The sequence below is a fragment of the Scyliorhinus torazame genome, chromosome 6 (assembly GCF_047496885.1).
Source record: "Scyliorhinus torazame isolate Kashiwa2021f chromosome 6, sScyTor2.1, whole genome shotgun sequence".
NCBI classification, from domain to species: domain Eukaryota; kingdom Metazoa; phylum Chordata; class Chondrichthyes; order Carcharhiniformes; family Scyliorhinidae; genus Scyliorhinus; species Scyliorhinus torazame.
Genome location: NC_092712.1, coordinates 98,622,206 through 98,644,167, shown reverse-complemented (window position 1 = coordinate 98,644,167; position 21,962 = coordinate 98,622,206). Strand labels below are relative to the sequence as shown.

General features: G+C 47.2%; 1 protein-coding gene across 3 annotated transcripts in view; it reads left to right on the top strand.

The window, feature by feature from the left end:
• LOC140424910 (plexin domain-containing protein 2-like) overlaps nt 1-21,962 on the top strand; it is a 557,096-nt gene that overhangs the window by 398,572 nt on the left and 136,562 nt on the right. For all 3 annotated transcript variants that reach the window (XM_072508546.1, XM_072508544.1, XM_072508545.1), the window contains exons 9-10: nt 17,736-17,831; nt 21,283-21,364. In XM_072508546.1, coding sequence (XP_072364647.1) covers nt 17,736-17,831; nt 21,283-21,364 — 178 coding nt within the window. The remainder of the gene's footprint in view (nt 1-17,735; nt 17,832-21,282; nt 21,365-21,962) is intronic.

Genomic DNA, 21,962 nt, shown 5'->3' with positions numbered 1-21,962 from the left:
GAAAAGAGAGAGCTGATTGGTTGACAAGTCAACTCTGATTGATAGAGGTGTTGCCATGGAGAATGAAGAACAGTCAACTGTTAACTGCCAAGTGTTTGTTTCAAATTCAAACCAGGAAGGTGGATTCTGATTAATCAAGGCATTGACATGGGGAATGAACCATAAAATGATGGTCCCCCAAGCTTTTATTCTTTGGAAAAGGTGTAATGCGGGAACATGCTCTTTCTGTCTTCAAAGGACAGGGTCCTGTGTATGAAAACATGTGTTTTCTTACACGCACAACTGAACCAACTGTGAGCCAAACTGATAGTCTTAAATTGGTTTTCAGTGTAATTCTTAGCAAAATCAGGATTGTGTAGCAATTGTCCAATTGCTGAATCGCATCTAATGTTGGACACTGTGGGCGGGATTCGCTGATTCCGTGGCAGAGTGTCCACGCCATCGTAAACGCCGTCGCGTTTTACGATAGCGTGATCGGGCCAACCTGACGACTAATTCTGGCCCGCGAAAAGGGGCCAGCACGGCACTGGAGCAGTTCACGGCGCTCCAGCTGCTGATCCCGGTGCGAACTGGGCGCTGCGGGATCCGTGCATGCACAGTGGCGCGGCGCCAACGCGTGCATGCGCAGTGGATTCCTTCAACGTGCCGGCCCCGACGCAACATGGCGCAGGACGATAGGGGCCAGCGCGGAAGAAACGAGGCCCCCAGCCAGAGAGGCCACATTGGAGCCCCCCACCCCCAGGGTCGGACCGTCCGGTCCCCCCCCCCCCCCCCACCCCACCCCCCCCACAGGCCGACCCCCTGACCCTTCCACGCCTAGGTTCCGCCGGCTGAGAGCAGGTGTGGACGGCGCCGGCGGGACTGGGCGTTTTTATGACAGCCCCCCATCCCGGGCTGAGAATCAGCGGGCCGGCTCGTAGAGCGGCCCCCGGCCGGCGCCGCGCCAAACACACCGGCGCCAATGGCAGCGATTCTGCGCTCTGCGCAGAATCGCGGGCCGGCGTCAGGGCGGCGTGGCGCGATTCGCGCCCGTCGTGGGGATTCTCCGGCCTGGCCCTGGGCTGAGAGAATCCTGCCCAGGATTTGAGTTTTGCAAACTGGCTGGTTGGATACGGTTAGTACTTTGCCTATTGTGAGCAGCTAAAGGTATATGCTGTTTGATACAATTCATCAGTCATTGGGACATTTATCTTGCGTAGTTGTTCTGATGAGTGCAAGATGTAAAGCTTTGATAGTATGTCTCTGTTTTCAGTAAGAATAGAATTGCACTATTTAGCCCTGCATAGTCTCTCCCCATTTGTCCCATCCCACACATTTCTTTGTTGAAGTTCAGCTGCCGTATGATCTCCCATTCCAGTAGCCTGACATCGGAGTCCATCACTATTTTCTTCACTGTTTACTGCAAGAATCCAGCATGAATTTGTAAAGATAGGATGTGCCTGATGATTCCAACTGAATTTCTTTTGAAGAAGTGACTGAAGTAATGACATGGGATTGTCTATGAATGTTATGTATGAAGTTGTTAATAAAGTTCCTCAGAGGAGACTATTAGCTGAAGATGAAATGCAGAGCATTGAAGGCAGATTGTTGACTTGGTTCGGAAAATGGATGAATGACAGGAGAGAGAGAGAGGAGGTACTTTAACTCTTCAAATGTGCCTTTGTGGTGTCACTCACGGATCCGTGGTGGGTGCTGAACTATTCACTGTATTTAATTAATGACTTAGATGATGGATTAGAAACCTAAACCTCCACATTTTCCCAAAACACGAGATAAGCTGATTTGTAAGTACTGCAGATAGAAGTGTAACATCACAAAGAGACATTGATAGATTCAGGGCGGGAATTGTGGCTGTTCACATCGGTGGAAAATTCCAATCCCACGCCAGCGCATGGGTTTCCTGGCGACGAAGGGCTCGGTCACTAGGAAATCCCATTGGAAACAGCGGGCCCGCCTACTGGCGGGCCACCTCCACCGCCGAAATAGACAGAGTGGTCGGAAAATCCCGCCCTAAGTGAATGGGGGAAACTGTGGTAAATGAGTTTCAACATAGGCAGATGTGAGCTCATCTGCTTTAGACCTGAAAGTATAGAACATGCTACATTCTAAATGATGGAAAGTTAGAAACAGCGGGGATCCAAATAAACACAGGCATCCAGGTAGGTAGCTCATAACCAGGAATTGAAAGTAATCAAAAAGCTGATGGAATGCTGGCCTTTATATCTTTTTGAGACGAGAATACAAGCAGTTGTAGGAAGTTGTGCAGTTAGACCGCACTTGGAGTACTGTGAGCAGTTCTGGGTAATGCATGTTAGAAATTATGTATTGGCTTTGGTGTAAGTACAGCAAAGGTTTACAAGAAAGTTACCTGGACTCTGAAGATTAAATTGAAGCAGAGAGTATACAAACTAGAGTTGCATTTCTTGGAATTTAGAAAGTTAAAGGGTGATTTGATCAAACTTTTCAAGATATTAAGGGGAACAATTAGGGTAGATAGAACAAAACTATTTGTGCTGTGTGAACTAACCTCCAAGAGGCCTACGGGGAAGCTGTAATGGATCTCCCCATGGGGCTCATGGAAAGCAAGTTACACCAGTAGTGGGCAGAGGTCCACTCAGCTGGGGCTCGTAAGATCGAGCATAGAAGCTGTCCCGAGCAGGAACCAGCACATTGGTTGTCCCAACGGTGACTATGAGATGTACGTAGTTATTGCTGTGGACAGAATTAATGTTACGTTAAATAAATCTTTTGTGCTTCATATCATCATTAAACTGGCGATGAGGAAAAAGGAAAATCTGGACTCTACTTCAGGACACCCCAGCTGCTGCGGAAGACTGCAATGAAGCAGCGTTTGGAACTAGGTTTCAAAAATGCCACTTTTTGGTCAACTGGAAGCCTTTGACGCAGGCCTGGAAGATTGGGCTCAGTACGCGGAACATATGAGGTACCTTTTTCAGGCCAATGGCATTTTGGGAGAACAGCAAAAGGCAATCCTCCCGACTGCTTGCGGGGCCCCAACCTTTGGTATTATAAAGAGCCTTACATATCCAGCTGCTCCGGATTCCAAATCATTTGAGGGGTTTGTTGCACTGGTGTCTAACCATTATGACCTAAAATCATCAGTTATTTTTCAACGGTACTGGTTCAACAGGGCTGTACGAACTCCAGGGAAGTCAGTGACTGATTTCTTGACCCATCTCTGATGGCTGGTGGAGCACTGCGAGTTCAGGCCATCCGTATCTGAAATGTTGAGGGATATGCTTGAGTATGGAATCAACAACATGTTCACGCAAGGGAAGCTGCTGGTGTCCTACATTGGATATAAGTGGGCCATTGAGCTAGCAATGTCCCATGAAAACACAAAGAAAGAGCACAGGAACTTCAAGATTCCATGGCTATGGTGTCCATTGTATTACTAGACCTCCATACTGGACTTCAGCAATATCCCACAGCAGTGCCCGAATGGCCAGGTCACCTCCAAAGTGGCAACCGAAGGTACAATACCGCAATCGGGCTCAGCACTCTGAAACCGCCACAGACCAGCGGGAACAAAGGGGAATTCTGACAGCTTTGCCAGGAATGTGGGCATAGAAAACACGGTGATCAGGGCCTCCAGAATCGGCAGAGAGAGCACCACTCTGGGCAGGCGATAAGATCGCTGAGGACCAGGGTCTCGCACACGGCGCCACCCGAGGAAGACAACTTAATGCAGCTAAACTGCATCTCAAACCCAAGGTGGTGCCAATTCAGGTCACACTGCAGGTGAATGTACACCCCCTGATCATGGAGATGGACACAGAAGCTGATGTCTCCATCATTGGTCAGCAGACTTTCTGCTGATTCAGCACAGGAATCTTGCCACTAATCCTGGGTGATCCAACTGAGCATCGTAGGAACCGCCACAACCCCAGTAACCCATGGACAGCAAATTGTCGGGCAACCATTGGTCGTGGTGTAAGGACAAGGACCTAACCTGCTGGGGAGTGATTGGTTACAAGTCGTCCGCTTCAATTAGCAGCAGACTTTCCAGATGGGCACTGGAAACCTGTATGAGGTCCTCAACAAATATACTGAGGTGTTCCTGGAGGGTCTGGGCAGGATAAAGGGAGCCAAGTCATGCATCTATGTGGACCCAGAGGCTTAGCCCAGATATTTTAGGGCACAGCCATGCCTTGCTCACTAAGGTAGATGTAGAGTTCCGGCACCTGGAAGATCTGGGCATCATATGCCCAGTGCGATTTGCAGAGTGTGCCACACCCATAGTACCGGTGATGAAGCCAGGCAAGTCTGTCTGCATCTCTGAGAATTACAAACTAACTGTGGGCAGGGCATCCTAGACCATTGCCCTTTGTCTAGGTTAGAGGACTTATATGTGAAACATGGTTGGATGGTGCTTGTTTACAAAACTCGATATGAGCCACACATATCTGCAGTTAGAACTGGACTTTGCATCTCGAAATTATGTGACTATAAACAGACACACATGGGACTATTCAAGAGCATCCACCTGCCATTTGGGGTCTCTTCAGCATATGCAATCTTTCAAAGGGTGATGGAAGATATACTTCAGGGACTATCCGAGGTGTATTTGGATGATGTGTTCATTTATGGGGACCATCAACAAGGAGCATGTGGAGAACATAGAGGAGGTCCTCAGATGCTTCTCCCAGGTTGGCTCCTACCTGAAAAGAAGCAAATACATTTTAGGGCGAAAACTGATGTACTTTGGGTACGGGGTGGACAAAGATGGCCTCGACCCTGTGGAGGAGAAGGTTCAGGCCATAAAAGGGGCCTTGACTCCAAGGAATGGAATGCCACAAAACTAGGATAATTTTTAGGCCTCATAAATTACTACGGAAAATGTATACTGAACATGGCCACTCTGTTTGCACCCATGCACATCAAGTTAAAGAAGAAACAAAAGTCGATTTGGGGTAGTCCACAGGATGCGGCATTTGCTGGTGTGAAGAGGAGGTTGTCATCTTCCCAACTACTCACCCACTCTGACCCATCTTGGCTGCTTGTCCTCACTTGCAATGCCTTCCCCTATGGGGTCAGGGTGGTACTGTCCCATAGATGGGACGATGGCATGGAGCATCCCATAGCATTCGCATTCAGAACTCTGGCAGACACGGAGTGGCGATATGTCCAAATTGAAAAAGAAGGCTTGCCGGTGATGTTCGCTGTAACAAAATGTCCTCAGTATGTTTATGGGCGACAGTTCTTCATAATCACCGACCACAAGCCTCTGCTGAGCCTCTTTAAGGAGAACAAGGAGATTCCCCCAAAGCCTCGGCTCAAATTTAGCACTGGGCACTCTTGCTCACAGCATGAGTATACTTTTCAGCATTGCCCAATGGCAGATGAAATCGTGGTGACTTTGAACTTTCTGCCGGTGATGGCCTTACAGATACATGCATGGATGCAGAAAGACCCCAAATTGGCAAAGCTCCGCCACATTTTGTTATATGGCGGATTACAGGAGACTCCCCTCAGCAGCCTCACAGCCCTATTGCCAAAAGCAACAGGAATTGAGTGTTGAGGATGTCATCCTCATGTGGTGAGCTCGCGTGGTCATCCCACTGCCGGACCAGTAATTGATCCTGAAGGGCTTACACAATGGTCACCCGGGAGCTTCAAGAATGAAGACGCTGGCTATGTCTGGTGGCCTGGAATCAATGGGGACATTGAGCAAGTTGTGCGTAGTCGCCTAGCATGTCAGGAGCACCAACAACTCCCACCTTCAGCCTCCATCCACCCCTGGGAATGGCCAGGGCACTCCTGGATAAGATGACATGCTGATTTCACCAGGCATTTTATGGGGTCCATGTTTCTTATCCTTGTGGACGCCCATTCCAAATGGCTCGCATATATAATGTGGTCTCCACCACATCAAGGGCCACCACTGAGAAACTAAGGTGCACATTCAGTACTCACGGGATTCCTGAAGTCCTGGTCACCAACAAAGGGATACCGTTCACAAGCCATGAATATTTCACATTCAAATGGATGAACAGAATCAGACATATCCGAACCGCCCCATATCACCCGTCATCTAATGGCCTGGCCGAATAGGCAGTCCAGACATTTAAGAGAGCTATGCAGATGCAGACCGGGGGCTCCCTGGACACGTTGACTGGCAAGATGCCTTTTTAACTATCAGAATATGCCACATGTTACATCAGTGGGGCTGCTAATGGGCCGACGCCTCAGAACCCGATTAAGCCTAACTTTCTCAAACCTGGGCAGGAAAATAGAGCTGCAGCAGGGCTCTCAATGAAGGTATCATGACCACAGGACACCAGGGCGGGATTTTCAACCAGGAGCCACGGTTTATGCCCGCAATTTCAGTGATGGTGCACTCTGGCTCCCAAGGGTCATAGTGGAGAAGACCGGGCCCATCTCATAAAAGGTTAAGGTTCAAGGGAAGACCCTACATAAACATGTGGATAACCTAAAGGAGTGCGAACCTGCTCTAGAGGGCACCCGACCAGAGATGCCGATACCTCCACCTAATCAGGAATCACTTTTTAACCATGGCCCAACACCCAGACCATCAGGATGAAGAGTTTCCGGCTCAGAAATAGACCCTGAGGCGCACATGCAGACGGATGATGCCATGTCCGGGGCCGTGATTCCGGCAATAGACCTCCGGTGATCATCTAGACAAAGGTGATCTACCAACCTTTACACACCACCCGACCCAGGTGCAGCGCAGGCAAAAGCTCATAAGGTCAAGCATAAATGCCGGCCCGAGGAGGGACCGGCATGTTGGTTGTCCCAAAGGGGACTGTAAAGGGTAAATAGTTGCTGCTATGGGAAGACTTTATGTTATGTTAAATAAATCCTTTGTGCTTCATACTGCTGGCTTCTTGGTCATTAAATGCTGGTTAAAGTATCGAAGACTGGGTGCTGTGGTCCAAACATTCGTACCAGACAGCTCCAGAGTGAAATTAGGAAACTGCTCTTTCTGCAAATGTTGCTGGAAATTTGAAACTCTTTTCCCCAAATGGTAATTGATGCTAGATCAATTGTTAACTTTAAAATTAAGATTGATTTATGCTAACCAAAGACATTAGGGATGCTGGGCAAAAGCAGGTATATGGAGTTAGCTGCAGGTCAGCCATAATACAGTTGAATAGTGGAACAGAGTTAGACCAGAAGACCGCACGGTCTTTAAGGCAGCACAGCAGCACAAGTGGATCGCACTGTGGCTTCACTGCGCAGGGTCCCAGGTTCGATTTCCCCACTGGGTCACTATCTGTGCGGAGTTTGCACGTTCTCCCCGTGTCTGCGTGGGGGTGCTCCGGTTTCCTCCCACAGTCCAAAGACGTGCAGCTTAGGTGGATTGGCCATGCTAAATTGCCCTTAGTGACAGGTTAGGAGGCGTTATTGGGTTATGGGGATAGGGTGGAAGTGAGAGCTTAAGAGGGTCGGTGCAGACTCGGTATGCCGAATGGCCTCCTTCTGCACTGTATGTTCTATGTTCTAATTACCATATAATACAGAAGCAGAATTAGGCCATTCGGCCCATCTGGTCTGCTCTACCATTCGATCATTTTTAAAAATAAATTTAGAGTACCCAATTTATTTTTAGTCCAATTAAGAGGAAAGTTAATATGGCCACTCCACCTAACCTGCACATCTTTGGGGTGTGGGGGTGATATCCACATAGACACGGGGAGAATGTGCAAATTCCACACAGACAGTGACCTGGGTACGATCCTGGCCCCTTGACCTCAGCGTCGTAGGCAGCAGTGCCACCCTCTGCCATTCGACTATGCCTGATATGTTTCTCGTCCCCATTCTCAGTTGAAAGGCTAAATGGTTCATTCATGTTCCTACGCCACAGTGTTCCAAGTAAAGCTTCCCTTTCCAAACCCATGCTGACTCTCTGATCAGTTCAGATTTTCCCAACAGTCGCTTTAATGATGAGCACCAGTAACTGCCCCACAACTGCCATGAAATCAATCTGTCTATAATTGTCTACTTTATTTTTCTTACCCTTCTTAGGTAGTTGAGTGACATATTGGGCTGAATTTCTTTTTTTTAAACGCATTTTATTCAAACGTGTATCACAGTAGTTACAGCAAATATACACCCCGGGAAACATTCCTCCCAACAATCAACTATGCAGTTTGTACAGATTTTCCTCCACCTTTTCTCAAACTCCCCTGCTGAGCCCCTTAACTCATACTTTATCTTCTCTAACCGCAGGAAGTCGTACAGGTCACCCAACCATGCTACTGCCCCCGGTGTGCACCCTTTCTCTGTGCACCCTGTCTGAATTTCTATGTGGGAAATGGGAAGTGTGAGACAGGAAAGTTCCCAACACCTCTAACCCATCTCTGTTAAGGGAGTCTCCCCACCCACCATATTTTTGTTCTGGGGAGGCAGGCATGGGATGGAATTGGACCCAACATCTCTGGAGGCAGGTCCAAGGTGACAATGGAGGCAGGCTAAAAGGCCCGCTTCGATTTCCGGGAACTTTGGCCCAGTTTTAATCATGACTGTCAGGCCCTCAAGTCCTCACATCCCTATCCTTTCACCTCAGACTTCCAAAAATCTATTGACAAGGTGCCACAGAGTGAGGGCAGGATTTTACACAAAAGGTAAAGTTGAGTGGCAGGGCAAATCCTAAATTGAGGAACAAACTTGTTCAATTCTTGTAGATAAAAGGTTGTTATGAAAAGAAGTAGTTCTGTTCGGAAATAGTTGCTAATTCCTCAGGCTTCAGTAGTAGGACCATTTCTCTTCACTATCTATGTTAATGATCCGGAAGAAAGCCCGGGGTGAATAGTCTGTAGAAACATTTGAGATGTTATGTTACTTGGATGGGAAAGCAAGATCGTAACCTAATATAAATACAATGGTGAAATAAGGTAGGGAGGACTTTCTCAGAATTGTATTTCTCCCTCGAATAAGCCTACTTTTTGTTTAACTGGTGTTTTGAATTTCCAAGAAATTATGTGGCTGTTATGGGGTGAAGAACATTGGTCATGATGCTCAGTTGCAGCAATACCTTATGATGGGCCAGCTGGTACTTTTCTATCAATCAGTTTTCTACAAATCCGGTTAGGTGACCAAAATAGATTACCAATGGTTATTGTATTATAAAAGCATCCATGCTTTATCAAAGCAAAATCTGGACTTATATTTTTCATATGCAGTAGATGACGGGATAAAAGGTTGCACAGTAATATATTACCTGTTCTCAAGCCTACTGAAAATCATATTTTTCAAAACAAATTGTCACTTTGAAGATATAGAGACAGAGGAAAATGTCACAGAGGACATTGCCACAGGGTGGAGTGTGAAGGATGACCTATTATGACTTGCTTTCGACAGCAAAGTCAAAGAGCTCATGTAACCTGCAGATATTGACAAGGAATGAACTACCCCTCTACCTAATTAATAATGTTTCCACAATTTGCATTTAGATTCCACAATTTTTAATTGAAAATTGAATTAGATGCAAACTAAGTGTTAAGTGGAAGAGAGATTTATGAGTTTTTGGAATGGATATACAGATTATAGGCTGGAAAGGATTGGTGTAAAAAGTCTCCAGCCTTCAAGTATAATAATTTTAAGCTCGTACAGTTCTGCAGATTGAATAAACTATGCTCGCTATGATGCCTGAGAAAAAGCGGGTAGTTTAGTCATTCTACATTTTAAAGTCTGTCAGGTTCAGAAGGTAAGAGAGAAAAAACAGCTCATCATACGGTACTATAAAATCAAAATATGCGGTAAAGTAAGATTAACTCCAATTAGTTTATTGGTCGTGATATAATCTGGGTTGAGACCAGTAAATATGTTTTAAAAAGAAGAAATCCAAATTCCCACTTATTTTACTGAAAGAATAAAGCCACAAAATTCTACAGTTTAACACTAAAGAGTTTTTACTATTCACGGCATAAACAAAGCAAACACTAAATACTACCTTGGGTAACCACTATACTCTGAAACCCAGAATCAACATAAGGGAAATACGAATTGACCGGCAAATTGTGGATTAAAAACTGTAAATTACATAGTAAATGGCAGAAACAAGTTTGTTATCGTTTCCCGTGCTCTCCTTCCGGCTTTCATTCCCTCACCTCCCCTCCCTCTCTGGTTCCCCTCTACTGTTCCCTGTCTCCTCCTTCTCTCGTCCACCCCCCCCCCCCCCCCCCCCCCTCCGCTTCTGGCCCCCTCCCCCCTCCTTTCTCCTGTGGCTCACCTTTCTTTTCTCTTAAGTTTAGCTGTTCCCCCCGGGTGTTTCCCTCCACCTCACGCCTTGGCTACTTTCCCATGATTCTTGGTTCTTCTGCTTATTCGTTGGCCACAAACAGATCCCGGAACAGTTGGGTGAATGAACAGTTCCCACGTTCTGTGGAAGCCGTCGTCCGACCCCCAGATGCCGAATTTGATTTTCTCCATTTGGAGAGATTCTGGGAGGTCGGACAGCCAGTCTTCAGGTTTGGGTGGTGCTGCTGACCGCCAACCGAACAGGATTCTCCGGCGGGCGATCAGGGAGGCAAAGGCAAGGACATCCGCTCTCCTTCCCATAAATAGATCTGGCTGGTCTGATACCCCGAAGACCGCCACTTTCGGGCATGGCTCCACCCTCAACCACACCACTTTGGACATTGCCTCAAAGAAGGCAGTCCAGTACCCATAAAATCTGGGGCAAGACCAGAACATGTGGGCATGGTTGGCCGGGCCTCCTTGGCACCGCTCACATTTGTCCTCCGCCTCTGGGAAGAATCTACTCATTTGAGTTCTTGTTAAGTGGACTCTATGTACCACTTTTAGCTGCGTCAGGCTGAGGTGGAGTTGACCCTATGCAGTGCTTCGCTCCAGTGTCCCCACCATATTTCAATCACCAGGTTTTCCTCCCATTTTGTTTCTTGTTACGTCCAGTACGATGTCGTCCCTTTCTACCAGTCATTCATACACGTCGCTATGGTTTCCTTTATGTGTCATCAAACTCAAGTCACAAAGTCCTTAAGAACTCTGCATTCCTCCAAAATATTTCAGCTGCTCTTCTTTTAGGATTTAACCTGATCCTCAGCCGACAGCAGAGCATAACCAACCCTAATTCCATGTGCGTAATCTTCACCAAAATTGACCCACATCTGTAGAACCTCCGCCACTCTGCTTACAATTGTTTGGATCATTGAGATCCACTAATGTTATCTTAAAATAGCAGAAGTAGCTGCAGCAACTATCGCCAGGATCTTCTTTTTTTTAATATAAATTTAGAGTACCCAATTAATTTTTTCCAATTAAGGGACAATTTACCTTGCACATCTTTGGGTTGTGGGGGCGAAACCCATGCAAACACGGGGAGAATGTGCAAACTCCACACGGACAGTGACCCAGAACCGGGATCGAACCTGGGACCTCGGCGCCGTGAGACTGCAGTGCCACCACTGCACCACCGTGCTGCCCTCGCCAGGAACTTCTGCCAGCATTCGTCACGGATTAAATTGCAACGCTGGTGGAAAGTCTCACCAGACCGTTGAAACAAGAAGGGCAGTGGCAAGGGACCTCGTTCTCTGATTTTCTCCGCCCCTCGGCGGTGATGTAATGAGGTTCCCACCCAAAAAGGATGGGAACATAATTTAAATACATTTTAATAAATTATAATATGCTTAAAGGGGTTCCACGCCTTATGCCCCCCCACCCCACCCCCACCCCCCCACCACATAAAAAATGTCCCCCTCACCGATGTGACGTCACATCGGCAGGGTTTACAACTCTATTGCAAAACATGAAGCAGTCAAGGGGAGCCTGCCAGAGGTGCAAAGGTTCTCCAGGGGGGAGAGGGGCATGCCCGGGTTGCCCCCTGGCAGTGCCACCCTGAGGGGAACACAGTTCGGGGGTTCCTACATGCGTGTGTGTGGGGTGGTGGGGGGGAGGGGGGTGTTGGAAAAATTCTACTCAGTGCTGATCTGGAAGTGCACCTTAATCTCTATGGAGCTCGCATTGCTGGCTCTATCAGGCTCTGCCAATGTGATGGCAAAAAACCATGCCTCTAGATTTTCTGTGCACAGGAGAAGGGAGATAGTCTCTCCCTTCCCCTGCCTGTGATAGGCAGATTTTTGGTTTCTCAGGGAATTAAGGGATGTGGGAACAGGCAAGAAGTGGATTTGATATCCAGGATCATCCATTGGCCGTGGCGTTAGAGCTTCTAGGAACTGGAAAGGGCTGGTTCGGGGGGGTGGGCGGGTGGAGCACCAGGTCTCGCTTTACGCAGATGACCTGCTCTTGTATATTTCAAACCCGTTGGAGGGGATGGGGGAAGTAATGAGAATCCGGGGGAATTTGGCAATCTTTCAGGGTATAAATTGAACATGGGGAAAAACGAGATGTTCCCAATCCAGGCAAGAGGACAGGAGTAGAGACTGGGAGAGCTGCCGCTTAGAATGGTAGGGAAGATCTTTCGGTATCTGGGAATCCAGGTGGCCCAGGAATGGAAGGCACTGCACAAGTTAAACCTATCCCGGCTCATAGAACAAATAGAAAGGGACTTTAAGAGGTGGGACATGCTCCCGCTATCACTGGCGGGGAGGGTACAGACCATGAAAATGACGGTCCTCCCCAGATTTCTGTTTGTCTTTCAGTGCCTCCCCATCTTCATCCCAAAGGCCTTTTTCAAGCGGGTGAATAAGGTTATTTTGGGCTTTGTGTGGGCGGGTAAATCCCCGCGAGTGAAGAAAGTGTTGCTGGAGCGCAGTCGGGGGGGGGGTGGGTTGGCGCTGCCGAACTTCTGCAATTACTACTGGGCGGCTAATATAGCCATGATTAGGAAATGGGTAGTGGGAGAGGGGTCGGTGTGGGAGCGTGTGGAGGCGGCGTCATGCAAAGACACTAGTTTGGGAGCAGTGATAACGGCACCTCTTCCGTTCTCGCCGGCCCGATACTCCACAAGTCCGGTGGTGGTGGCAGCTCTGAGAATCTGGGGGCAATGGAGGAGATATAAGAGAGTGAAGGGAGCATTGGTTTGGACCCCGATTTATAATAATCATTGGTTTGTACCGGGTAGGCTAGATGGTAGGTTCCGGAGATGGCAAAGGACAGGAATTAGAAGGATGGGGGATCTAGTTATAGATGGGAGCTTTCCCAGCTTGAAAACCTTGGTGGATAAATTTGAACTGCCAGCAGGGAACGGGTTTAGAAAGCAGGTTCCGGGCTTTCCGCAGCTGCCGTCACAGGGGATACAGGATAGAGTAGTCTCCAGTACCTGGGCGGGAGAGGGGACGGTTTCAGATATTTACCAGGAGCTTTCAGAGGCGGAGGAAACTCCGGGCAAGTGGGAGGACGAGCTAGGAGGAGAAATAGAGGCGGGTCTATGGGCGGATGCCCTAATGAGGGTTAATATCTCCTCATCATGTGCCAGGCTTAGCCTGATACAATTTAAGGTAGTCCACCGGGCACACATGACAGTGGCTAGGAGTAAGTTTTTCGGGGTAGAGGACAGGTGTGCGAGGTGCGCGGGAAGCCCAGCAAATCATGTCCACATGTTTTGGGCAAGCCCGAAGCTTAGAGGGTTTTGGCAGGGTTTTGCTAAGGCAATGTCCACGAGGCTAAAAACACGGGTGGTGCCGAGTCTGGAGGTAGCGATCTTTGGAGTGTCGGAAGAGCCGTGAGTTCAGGGGGCGAAAGAGGCTGACGTCTTGGCCTTTGCCTCCCTGGTAGCCCGGAGACGAATCTTGTTAATGTGGAGGGACTCGAAGCTCCCGAGTGTAGATGCCTGGGTTAGTGACATGGCTGGGTTTCTCAGTCTCGAGAAGATAAAGTTCGCCCTGAGAGGGTCAATGGTCTGGTTCACCCGAAGGTGGCAGCCGTTCATCGACTTTCACAGGGGAAATTAAAATGTCAGCAGATGCAGTATTCCAAAGGGAGGGGGGGGCGGAGGGGGAGAGGGCCGGATTGTTGTTTTCTGGTTGGGGTGTGTGAAGATTGGGATGGGTGGGAAATGTTTATTATACCATGTTGATGTCATTGTTCGCGTTATTATGATAAAAATTGTCAAAACCCTCAATAAAAATATATTTTTTAAAAGATTAGACAAAATATTTTTAAAAACAGGATAAAATGACTAAAGGATTAATGAGGAGGGGAAAATTAAAAAGCCAGCTCGAAATATAATGACTGATATTTTAGGTTTATATAGATAGTTACAAAGGAAAAGAGAGAACAAACTGAGTGTTGGTCCCATAGAAAATGTGTCTGCATTAGTTCTCCCTATAAAGGATACAAGTAACACCCCAGAATTGGCTGGGAATTGGAAGGGAGGAACTCAATCCCTATAGAGGTGACAAGTAACATCCCAGAAATGGCTGAGAATTGGAAGGGAGGAACTCAAAAAAATTTAAATAATAATCTTTATTGTGACACGTAGGCTTACGTGAGCACTGCAATGAAGTTACTGTGAAAAGCCCCTAATCGCCACATTCCGGCGCCTGTTCAGGTACACTGAGGGAGAATTCAGAATGTCCAAATTTCCTAACAGCACGTCTTTCGGGACTTGTAGGAGGAGACCGGAGCATCTGGAGGAAACCCAAGCAGACAGGGGAGAGCGTGCAGATTCCGCACAGATAGTGACCCAAGCTGGGAATCGAACCTGGGACCCTGGCACTGTGAAGAAACAGTGCTAACCACTGTGCTACCGTGCCGCCGTTACCATGGGAATCAGGGAGAAAACTCTCCACTGGTTGGAATCATACCTAGCACAAAGGAAGATGGTTGTGGTTGTTGGAGGTCAGTCATCTCAGTCCCAGGATATCACTGTGGGAGTTCCTCAGGGTGGTGTCCTTGGCCCAATCATCTTCAGCTGCTTCATCAATTACCTTCCTTCCAACATAAAGTCAGATGTGGGGATGTTCCCTGATGATTGCATCATTCACACCTCCTCAGATACTGAAGCAGTCCATGTGCAAATGCAACAAGACCTGGAAAATATCCAGGTTTGGGCTGACAAGTAGCCAGTAGCATTTACGCCACACAAATGCCACAATGACCACCTTCAGACGTCCATTTTGGCAGAATATATAAAAAGAAGTATATTATTTAAATGGTGAGAGAATCATAGAATCCCTACAGTGCACAAGGAGGCTATTCGGCCCATTGAGTCTGCACTGACACTTTGAACGATCACACCATGCAGGCCCAATCCCCCGCCCTCTTCCTGCAACCCCAACCAGAGGGGAAATTTAGCAAGAGCAATCCACCTAACCTGCACATCTTTGGACTGTGGGAGAAAACTGGAGAACCCGGAGGAAACCGGGGACACGGGGAGAAAGTGCAAACCCTACACAGACAGTTTCCCGAACTTGGAATCGATCCTGGGTTCCTGGCGCTGTGAGACAGCAGTGCTAATCACTGTGCCACAATACAGCCCGGAGATTGTAGAGCTCTGCGACACGGAGGGATCTGGGTGCATAAATTGCGAAAGGGTAGTTTACAGGTAGAGTGAGTAAATGGGCTGGTTTAGCTCAGTGAGTTAGACAGCTGGTTTGTAATGCAGAACAAGGCCAGCAGCGCGGGTTCAATTCCCGTACCGGCTTACCCGAACAGGTGCCGGAATGTGGCGACTAGGGGCTTTTCACAGTAACTTCATACTTGTGAAATAAAAGATTATTATTAAATATCAAAGCTATTAGAATATTTTAATTTATTGCTGGGAAATTGAATACAAAATTAAGGAGGTGACACATCAGATGCACATATGAGACCACATCTGAAGTACTGTGCACAGTATTGGTCTCCTTATTCAAGAAAGAATGTATTAGAAACAGTTTAGAGAAGGTTTACTAGAATAATGTCCGGAATGGGCTAGTTGTCTCCTGAGGGAAGGCTGAAGAGGCTAAGCTTGTATTCACTGGAGTTTGGAAGAATAAGAAATAACTTGGTTGAAACCTTTAAGATCCTGAGGTGTCTTGGCAGAGTCATAGAATCATAGAATCGCCACAGTGCCGGAGGAGACCATTCGGCCCATTGAGTCTGCACCAACCCTCTGAATGGGCACCCGACCTGGGCCCATTCCCCACCCTATTCCTGTAACCCCACCTAACCTGTACATCCTTGGACATTGAGGTTCAATTTTATCATGGCTAAGCTGCCTAACCTGAACATCTTTGGAATGTGGGAAACCGGAGCACCCGCAGGAAACCCACGCAGACACGGGAAGAAAGTGCAAACTTCACACAGACAGTTACCCAGAGCTGGAATTGAACTCGGTCCCTGGTGCTGTGAGGCAGCAGTGCTAACCACTGTGCCACCGTGATGGTGGATCCGGAAAGGATATTTCCTCTTGTGGGAGAATCTAGAACTCGGGGCTATTTAAAAATAAGGGGTTGCCTGCTTAAATAAAATTGAGGGTTTTTTTTTCTCTCAGAGGGTTGTGTGACTTTGGAATTCTCTTCCTCAAAATGTGCTTGAAGCAGAGTCTTTGAGTATCTTTAAGGCAGAAGTAGATAGATTTATGATAAGTAATGGGGTGAAGGTTGTCAGGGTAGGCAGGAATGTGAAGTTAAGATTGAAATGAGATCAGCCGTGATCTTATAGAATGACGGAGCAGGCTCAAAAGGCCGAATGGCCCACCCCTGCTCTCAATTCGTATGATTGTAAACAACAGGTGCATGGTAACACTGCCCCTCCAAAATCTGCAAAATCCCCTCCAAGCCACACACCATCGTTGACTTGGAAATATTTAAGTATCGCTGCATAATCACTGGGTCAAAATCCTGAAGCTCCATCCCTAACATCACTGCTTGCCTACATCACATGGACTGCAGTGGTTCCAGAAGGTGGCTCACCATTCTTAGGAGTAACTGGGCATGTGTAGTAAATGCTGGTCTTACCAGCAGATACCCAGTACACATCCCATGACAAAGTTAAAAAAAGGATACCAGTCAAAATTGGGCCGGGGAATTCTCCTGGTGTCTGACCTAATGCGTATTTGCCCTTCCTTCATGCTGCGCCATTGAAACAGGTCATCTAACCATTTACTTCATTGCCTTTTCTGGGACCTTGGTGCGTACAATTTAGCTGCTGAATTTCCCTATGTTACAACAGAAAAGATACCCTTTGGTTGTAAAAGGCTGTGCAAAAATGCAAGTTCTTCTTTTGCCAAAATGTAAAACTACCTGAGTGGCCGGCAAGCATACTCATTGACATGACTGCACTCATTGGGCGGAATTATTCCCTCCCACCTATGGCAGGAAACAAGCAGGTTGCCGCTCTTCTCGCGGAACTTTCGGTGGCACGGGAAAATTCCGGTCATGGTTTTGCCGGCATGGCTGTTGGCTGACCATGTTGGCTTCTTTTCTTTCTTTTATGTTTTTGATGTGAATATTTGATCTTTTTGAGTTTAACATGCTGAAAAAGAACCCTTTGAGCCAGTTATTCTTCAATGAAAGAACAACTTATTTTGATAAATGCTCTCTCACATGAGATGGAAGAAGCCAAGTAAATGAGTAAATTAAATATTTTGTAGCTCCTTAAGTTGAACAATAGCAATGAACTATCCTTAATATCGAGATACTTTTATTTCTATAATATTAGTGTATGCCTGAGAAACATATGCCATCCAAGCACTTAAAAGAAATAACAGATGGGACTGGGAAGGCTATTATATTCTCGAATTACCAACACTTTAAATGTAAAAAGATACAAAGATCATTATTAAGACTGCAAATACATCAATGCAAAGCTAGAACCTTTCAATAGTACATTCTATATTGCAGATGTACGCAGAAGAACAATTTATGAATACCACCGAGTCGAACTGCAGATGTCAAAGGTCACGAACATGTCAGCTGTGGAAATGATTCCTCTCGCCAGTAAGTATTAATTTGTCAATTGTCGATATTTCATTAGTTGTGCTGTTGGGGATAAGCACTAAAGGTGGATGTGTCCAGTTATTTCTTAATTGTTCTTTGAACACGCATGGCTCTGCAAAGCCACATTTATTGCCCATCTATAGTTGCCCCAAGGTGGTGATAGTGGACCTTCTCCTTGAAACACTGGAGATTTGTCTTGATAGCATTGGCATGGTGACATTAGGTGGGAATTTCTAAGGGTTTGACCCAGCGCTGATGAAGAAACAGCATTATATGTCTATGTCAAGATGATGCGTGCAACTTGGAAGCATATGAAGGTTATTGCTGATCCTGCTCTTCTTACTATTAGAGATCATGGACCTAAGAGATGTTGAAATAATCTTGTTGAATCCTTGCAATGTATCCTGTCCATATCACTCACTGGGGCATATTTAATGCAGGTGACAGAATTGCGCTTGCCAGCTCGGGTACCAGTGAGAGCTCCCGCACCATGGCCTCTTTTCTGGAAAACCCACTGTTACTAATTGCCAAGCAGCAACAGGCCTTCCTTATGACCAGGCACACAGGGTGGTGAGGGGCAAAAGTCCTGCCTGTCAAAAGGTGCCAGCTAATCAGACACCAGCAGCCCTCCATTGCCCAGCAACGCCACCATTTTCATAAAAACCTATCTGGTTCACTCCTCATTTGGAAGGAAATCTGCCATCCTTACATGGCCAGGCCTACATGTGACTCCAGACCCACAGCAGTGTGGTTGACTCCTGAATATCCTCAGAAATGGCCTAGCAAACACGGAATTGTATCAAAGTTATTGCTACCAAGTTTAAAAGGAATGAAACTGTACAGACCAAACACAGGCACCAGAAACATCAACGGCAAAACTAGCCCTGCCGATCCTTCAAAGTCCTTACTAACATCGAGGGCTTGTGCCAAAATTGTGAGAGATGTCCCACAGACTAGTCACACAACAGCTTGACATACTCACTGAGTCATACCTTACTGATGTCCTGACTCCCCAAACCCTGTCCACTATCAACAAGGCACAAGTAAGGAATGTGATGGAATACTCGCCACTTGTTTGGGTGAGTGGAGCTCCACAAGAACCCAAGAACGAACCAAGTGCTGGAAAATGGAATTAGAACAAATAGATGCTTACTAGCCGGCGCTGACACAAAGGGCCGAAGGACCTCTTTTTGTGCTGTAAAATTCTATGGGCGGAATTCTCCAGTCCGTGACCGGACCCATTGCGAGTGATAATGGAAAATTTGGTGTTCCAGCCAAAACTCCTTGCGTTGCCCGACGCCGATATCGTAATCGGCGATCGAGCGGAGAATGAGCTCTGATGCCCAAATCGGGTCCGCCGCCAGTTTGACGGCGGTCAGCCATGCTCCACCCCCACGGTTGCAACGCCATTGGTGCGTCATCAGAAGGCCCTCCCGCGATGCTCTGCTACCGATGGGCCGAGTTCCCGACTGCGCAGTTGACGTGTGGTCTCAGCGATCAGGACCCTAGCTTGGCGGCTGCGGACTGTGTCTAGCTCTGCCACACTGGGCCGGAATCTGTGCCACTGGCCGGGGGGCTTCAGTGAGGGCTGGGGGGATTGGTGGGTGGTGGCCAGGCTTTTGCCAGGGGCTGGTCTGTATGGTCGCGGGTAACGGGTCGGGTCCATGCACGGCCGGCACCATGTTATACGGTGCGACCGCTGCAGGACGTCAGCCATGTGCATGCGTGGCCAGGGACCCGGCCATTCTCTGGCCATTTTCGGCACGGGAGCCGGGGGTTTCACCCATGCCGCTGTTAGCCCCTCACCAGTCCCGGAATCGGCGCGGGTTCGGCACTGATTTTGGCATCGTAAAACACCCGCAAATTCTCCGTTTGAGCCGGCACTTAGCCACTGAAATGGAGAATCCAGCCCCTTAACTCTCAATGGCACGCGAAAATCCAAGCCACGAGCAAGGATGGAGAATATCGGCCTATGACTCTAGGACACTTACATTCATCACCACCCAAAACAAAGCAGCCACTTGATTGCCACCCCATCGCCACCTTCAATATTCACTCCCGTCACCACCAACGAACAATGGCAAGAGTGTATACCACTACAAGATGCACTGCAGGCTTTTTCGGCAGTACCTTCCATACCTATGACCTCTACCACCTAGAAGGCAAAGGCAGCAGATACATGTGGACAACGCCACCTTCACATTCCGCTCCAAGTCACTCATGATTCTGACTTGAAACAATATCGCCGTTCCTTCACTGTCGCTGCGACAAAATTCTTCAACTCCCTCCCTAACAGCACTGTTGGTGTACCTACAACACATGGACTGCAGCGGTTTAAGATGAAAGCTCACCACCACCTTCTCAAGGGCAATCAAGGATGGGCAATAAATGCTGGCCTAGCCAATGACACCCCATGAATAAATATATTAAAAATATTGTCCTCTGCAGCAGAATAATCTTACTATCTGGCATGCTGGCACCTGACACTCTATCCTCCCACCTTAACTCCAGTACTGTTTACATAGAATTTACAGTGCAGAAGGAGGCCATTCGGCCCGTCGAGTCTGCACCGGCTCTTGGAAAGAACACCCTACCCAAGGTCAACACCTCCACCCTATCCCCATAACCCAGTAACCCCACCCAACACTAAGGGCAATTTTGGACACTAAGGGCAATTTATCATGGCCAATCCACCTAACCTGCACATCTTTGGACTGTGGGAGGAAATCGGAGCACCCGGAGGAAACCCACGCAGACACAAGGAGGATGTGCAGACTCCGCACAGACAGTGACCCAAGCCGGAATCGAACCTGGGACCCTGGAGCTGTGAAGCAATTGTGCTATCCACAATGCTACCGTGCTGCCCAAGTGTTGCAGCCACACTTTTTGTTGAGAGGAAGTTCTGAATTTTGACTATCTTTTGGAGAACAAATTCTTCCCAACTTCACTCCTAAGAGGCCTAGCCTGAATTTTAAAATGATGCCCCCTTGTCTGGATTCACCCTCCAAAAGAGATGGTTTCATTATTTTAGATACCTGTTCTGATCACCCATCAATGTGCTGGTCTCAAGGAAATGCAAGGCAAGACTTTGCAACCTGTCCTCAAAATGTCACCCTTAAAGACTCGGAGCGCTCTTTCTTTGTGCTCAACTGGAGGAGCTCCTGCTTTTTTCATCTGCAAATGATAAAAAATGAAAGCAGAATGCAAATCTCAAGTGGTGAGCTAAAAAAAACTCTGAACAGCTGACACTTTGAAGTTAAAATTGCTTTTAAAGTTATCTCCACTGCCTCCTGTTAATAATCCTGATCAGTCAAAGAAGAGAAAACTTTCATTGCTAGGTCATTTTAGTCTCAACTTTAGCTTTTGGAATCATTTCAAGTGACAGTTTAGTTCCAAGATTTTGCTCTCCTACAGATTTGTCCTGATTTTTTTTCCTCTCTGTTATTCCCAGCTTGCCTCCAGTATAGAAGTTGCTTTGCCTGTGTCAATGCACAGATTGGCTTTAACTGCACTTGGTGCGACAAGCTCCAGAGGTAAGACAGCTGCTCTGAGATAACAGTACCGCAAGTAGATTCACATTGCTTCACCAAATGGTGCTGAAGTTGTTGGAAAGGAGGACATATTGTAGTTATTAGCTTATGATTATCTTTATCTGAAATAAATATAACTCCTGATGTGTTGTCACCAGTACTGGTCAGTGAAATAAATTGCCTTGGCGTTCAATGGAGTCTAACAGTAACATTGGATCTTCTGCTCATTGAACCAGACAGAAAATATATCTTCCAGTATGGTTTGATATCATTCTTAACCACTTATATATTATTGTTGGAGTAATTTTATGGTCCAACATGATTTCAGATATACTCTAGTGCAACAGTTTGCATTTACATGCAACCTTTAACACAGTGAACCATCCAAAGGTGCTTCACAGGAGTGTAACTGGGCAAAAATTGAAGGAGGAGATGTATGAAGGGGTGAGTAAAGTCTTGGTGAGATGGTGAATGGCTGAGCATGAGGGTGAGAATTACAAAACCAAAGCACTGATGAATAGGAGTCAGTAACGCACATGGTGACAGTGGAACCCATCTTAAACTTAACTTGTGAAATGAATGGTTTCTATGTCATGAAACA